The sequence below is a fragment of the Gadus macrocephalus genome, chromosome 1 (assembly GCF_031168955.1).
Source record: "Gadus macrocephalus chromosome 1, ASM3116895v1".
NCBI classification, from domain to species: Eukaryota; Metazoa; Chordata; class Actinopteri; order Gadiformes; family Gadidae; genus Gadus; species Gadus macrocephalus.
In genome coordinates this window covers 15,546,529-15,551,528 of record NC_082382.1, presented here as the reverse complement: position 1 = coordinate 15,551,528, position 5,000 = coordinate 15,546,529, and the positions used below count along the sequence as shown (strand labels likewise).

At 47.9% G+C, this 5,000-nt stretch overlaps 1 protein-coding gene across 8 annotated transcripts in view; it reads left to right on the top strand.

The window, feature by feature from the left end:
- The window catches only part of LOC132455146 (cyclin-dependent kinase 16-like), a 35,958-nt gene that overhangs the window by 13,589 nt on the left and 17,369 nt on the right, over positions 1–5,000 (top strand). The window contains exon 1 of one of the 8 annotated variants that reach the window (XM_060048938.1): positions 991–2,011. The exons of the other annotated variants lie outside the window; for them this stretch is intronic. Within the exon in view, the coding sequence (XP_059904921.1) occupies positions 1,873–2,011 (139 nt within the window). The 5' untranslated portion in view covers positions 991–1,872. Of the gene's footprint in view, positions 1–990; positions 2,012–5,000 lie in introns of those variants that run through there. 8 annotated transcript variants of the gene reach the window in all.

The window sequence follows — 5,000 nt, the reverse complement described above, 5'->3', positions numbered from 1 at the left end:
GTTGGAAAATACTGTCTGTGCCCTGAATACCTACGGCCCTATTGGTTAAATAGTGGGGCAGTGTGTGTGTGCTGTACTTGGTGTGCTGTGTTATGCTTGTACTGGTAACAACATGAGTCAATAAATAGGGGGAGTAAATGACTTGACATGGTGAATGATATGTGAGTGTGAGTGCGTGGCCGGGAACCTCTAGGAACATGAGCGTTGGTCAATAGCGGGTACAATCTTCGGCGTATGATGGATGAGGACTGTGGTTGTGTGCGCGTGAGTGATGTGTTTGTGTATCTAGTACCACCTTGTGTGTGTTCCAATTAGTTTTGCTGTAACTAGAGCATAGCAGGTAATTTGTCATACTGAGAAGTTCTCTATGATATCTTCCTCCTGACTGACTCGGGAATGGAAATAGCGCGGGGAGGAGAGGACAGAAGGACAGAACAAGAGAAGGAACTGTGATCAGGACAGGAAGAGACGGGGATAGAGAGAATGTGGGAGGGAGGGAAGATGGAGCGTGGATGCCAAATGCATCACTGGCTCACTGAGAGAGAGGGAGAGGGATAGAGAGAGAGAGGGAGAGAGAGAGAGCGGGCCAAGAAGACGATCACGCACCAAATGTTGTCATCAGTGGCTCCATATGAGGGGACGGGAAGTGTAAATTCATCACCGGTTCTGGACCCAGACACATGGGAGGGAGTGGGTTGGGGAGAGAGAGAGAGGGTGGATGATAGAGAGAGGTTGGAGGAGAGAGAGGAGAGAGAGAAAGGGCTCATTATTGCGGGAAAATTAGAGGGAGAAGGGAGGGAACTTAGGAGCCGCAGAGGAACACGATTGGAGAAGCAAGAGGCAGGGCCGAGGAGTGGGGGAGGGCCAGAGAGATGGACAGACAACCACAGAGAGAGAGAGAGAGAGAGAGAGAGAGAGAGAGAGAGAGAGAGAGAGAGAGAGAGAGAGAGAGAGAGAGAGAGAGAGAGAGAGAGAGAGAGAGTGCTGTGAGGCGTGAACATGAGCTGTGAACACAAACACAGACTCGACTACACAAAAAATGGAATAAAAAATGAAGGAAAGAACAGGATAGGTAGTACTGACATCACCAGCATGGCACTGGTAATGTCAGAGCTATGAATACACCAAGAGAGAGTAGAAAAACGTGAATTGTTTTTTGAGCGCGTGCTCATGCGCAGTTCCCGCACACCGCGGCACACCTGTTCTAATTACCACACCTGTTCCATTGGGCGAGGCGAGAGAGGGCTGCACCCTCCTGTCGCTGTAGCTCGCTCGGTCAGCCCTGCAGCACCGCGTGCTCCTGCACTGTGTCTGACCTTCCTTAGTCAGCAGGCGGGGCGGACTGCAGAAAGGAGGAAGGAGAAAGAGACACGCGACGGAGAGAGAGAGAGGTATAGAGAGGGAGTGTCCACGGGAGCACAGAGGAGAAGAGAGACAGAGAGGGAGGGAGAGAGAGAGAGACAGAGAGAGAGATGTAGTGGACACGAGTAAGACGGAGCCGTTTCCACTGTTGGGTCTGTTTAGTCTAGTCCGAACAAACGCCGTCTCTGTCCTTGCTGTCAGCAGATCAAGTCGTGTCTGGAGCAGTGGCCCCTATGCAGGCGAATGTCCCGCCAGAATTGAACACAGGTCGGCTTGGTTATTGGCTTTTGGATCGCGAGCCACCATCCATCCTGAAGGTGGAGCTTGTCGTCTTTTGATCTTGTGTTCGAAAAACACAAATCTTAACCTCCCCAGAAAAGGATTTTTCTGCGCTGGACATATTCCTTTATCATTTTGTTCATTTATCAAGGTTCACTTCCCCCAAACAAACCACCACTTTTGAAAGCAGACTGGGAGAACTTGCGGGGATCTCCTTGCATACTCTCACATATGGAAGAGTCTGGGGGGCGAGGGGTGAGGACGGCGGGAGACGGGGTGAGGGCTGGGGATCGGGACCCCTCACAGAGGCTCTCTCCGTTCCGCATGCTCCGTATGCTGGAGGCTTGCAGAACCCCAGGGAACCGCATCGGTGAGTCCCTCCATATGCCCCTCCCCACCCCCTGTCTGTCCCGCAGAACCCTGCCACCCGTTCAGAGCCGCCGGTCGACTCGATGTGTGAGTATGTCATCAGCAGAAGATCTACTGTGCCCCGCTTTTAGGCGGTACCACACAGCTCTGTTAACACAGTCTGTCTCCGGGCGCACGCACGGTGGGGTCTGTCGTTTTTGGAGCTCGTTATAGAGAGTGGGGAGCGAACATCAAACATACGTCCCGCGGAAATACAGACACTAATTTATGCTAATTAGCGCCTGTATCAGAAAACCGCTGAACCCACAGTTCAGGGGTTTCTGATAGAGATGAATTGCTCCCGATACACTGTTTTCCGATAAAATATGTATGCCTTTCATGATGGAAAGAGTCAAAATGCTCACGTGGCTGTGGGTTAATGAGCTAACCCCAAGGGGAGTCTACACAGATTGATGGGTGGTTTGGCTTGTACTTTGTCCTGTTGCAGACTTGTCGTAGGCATGATGGCATAAATCAATATAACCAACCTTATCGGATTTTTCAAACTAATTCGAAAGTCAAACAAGGAACAAATGTCTTTATTTGGTTATCATAGAGTAGGCCTCTTCATCTGCATAGGGCTTCTGTTGCCCAGGCATCAACTCTAGTCGGGTCAACTGAATTTGCCTGTATTTGGTTACTGTGGGTGCTCAAGTACAGCTGCGTCTTTGTTATATCTCTATCACTCTAGAATGGAAATCACTCTTCTAACTTCCTCATGGCCTCAACTGCATTTTAGCCCTTTTCAAGCCCAAGACCCTGAAATGATTTCCTGCCGATAAGCCCAGTGATAGTAATTACAGGGATATTAAGATAAGACTGCCCCCCTCAACTGCCCATCCCATCTGAAAGCTCACGCGTGTCAGACATGCTATCGAGGTAAACGAGGCAGACAGAACATCAAGAGACCGTGAGGAACACGCACATTTGGAATGTGTGTGTTGGCTTGTAACCTCTGGCGTTTTCTTTTATTGAATATTAGATTCTCTATATTTATTTGTTATTTTGCCAATAGAATCTTGTACGGGTTCGTGAGTGAGCGCCGGCACTTAACCTTTTGGTGGGAAGAAACAACACGGATCAGGAGACGCCGCACCTGATGGCGACGCGGCCCTCGCCTCCTGGATGTTTACACAAAACACACGAGATCACGTCACCTTCGACCAGCGCGACTTAGCAGGGCAGCACCAATGCGTTCACAGACATGCTGCATTTTTGTGTGCGTGTGTGTGTGTGTGTGTGTGTGTGTGTGTGTGTGTGTGTGTGTGTGTGTGCCTGTGTGTGTGTGTGTGTGTGTGTGTGTGTGTGTGTGTGTGTGTGTGTGTTCTTTATGAATGCACACCAATATGTAGATGCTCTGGCTCGTCGTCCGTCCATCTTGGTTTCGGTTACGCCGGTAGCTAATGTTTCGACATTATTAATGGCTGATGGTTGATTCCTGATACGTATACTCACGACTTTGTTTTCCTCCTAAGTTATTCTATCCACAAACCTGGGGATTAATTGCCACCTGCAGCAGTGGCATTCCCAGCATTTAAATAATTAAAGTAATTTCAGCAGATGGACATTAGCTAATGAGCATATGCTACACTGTCAACAGATATATGGAGATATCTGTTGGGCTTTTCACAGCAGCTGGAATTCTACCTCACGAGGACTGTCAATATTTTCATGTAAGCGTTTCAAATGCTGAATTGGCGCATGATAGTTTTTTCGACCAAAAGGTCTACATCTATCAAGTAGTGAGGCGATCATGGTCACATGGCACACAATAAAACACTTATGTCTTAGTAAGTCTTTTGCAGTTAAAGGTTAATTTAGGGGCTATGACAGTGGTTCCCAACCTTGGGGTCCCCCTGAAGTGCATATTGGGGTCGTGGCAGATTGCTAGCCACGAGACCATCCTGATCACGTGTCACATTCTGTGTCGCTACAAAGATCAGTCTGGACCTCTAGCCGTCCTCCACTTCTTGCCTTGATTGACTGACAAACTTCTTCAGCCAGTCCACGATTCAAACATGTGATGCACCCGCACAGTATGTGATTCAGTGGATGCACGGGAAAAAGCTGAATGGCGAAAACGTATTTGTGTAGTGAATACTAGTTGTTATTGACTCTACTACTCTACTAATGATAACGTAACCGTTGTTTGCTTTGGGCAACGACGTCACCGTTTTTTCACGCAGCAGCCTGTATTCCACATCATCATGACTACAACCCAGTCCCTTATTGGCCCAATTACAATGTCATTTCTGGAAATCGATCTGGGCAGCAAGAAGTTCAGACCGATCGGTGTAGTGACCCAAAATGTGAGGTCACGTGATAGCGATGGTCTCCAGGTTCGGAGATCGCTGACATAAGCAATAGATACGTGTGTGATGCATGTGATCAATTTTAGAAAGCGTTTTTATTTAAAAGGTCATGGTCCCTTCTATACGAACTGCCTGCCTAATGATTCAATCACATAGTGTGGAGTAGAGCGATGAAATTACGTCCACCAAGACATGGATATTACCAGCAGATGTTGATTAGGTAAAAAAACACGGATCTGGAAGCAGATGCTCTAATGCGTCGCCAGCATTTTCAAAGATAGATACAGGGTCACTGGGCAGAAGAGGTAGGAAACCACTGGGCTATGGCCTCACCAACCATCTATCATATAAATCTATCATCTACCATATAAAAGTCAATGTGGAGGAAAAACTCTGATAAATATGGAATATTAATAGTTAATAGGCATTCAATTGAAATGAAAGGAAAATAGGTGAAACAAGGTTGAGAATACGGCCTCGTCTTCACAAACTAGTATGCAATGGCCGCACTCCAGTCGTGGTATTAAGAAAAGCCTGCCTCCTTCGCAACCTAACCATTACCACAGAATAAAGGACAGGGACACACACACAGACCCACACACGCACACACCCAAGAATCAGCCTCAGGTTATGCTGTCC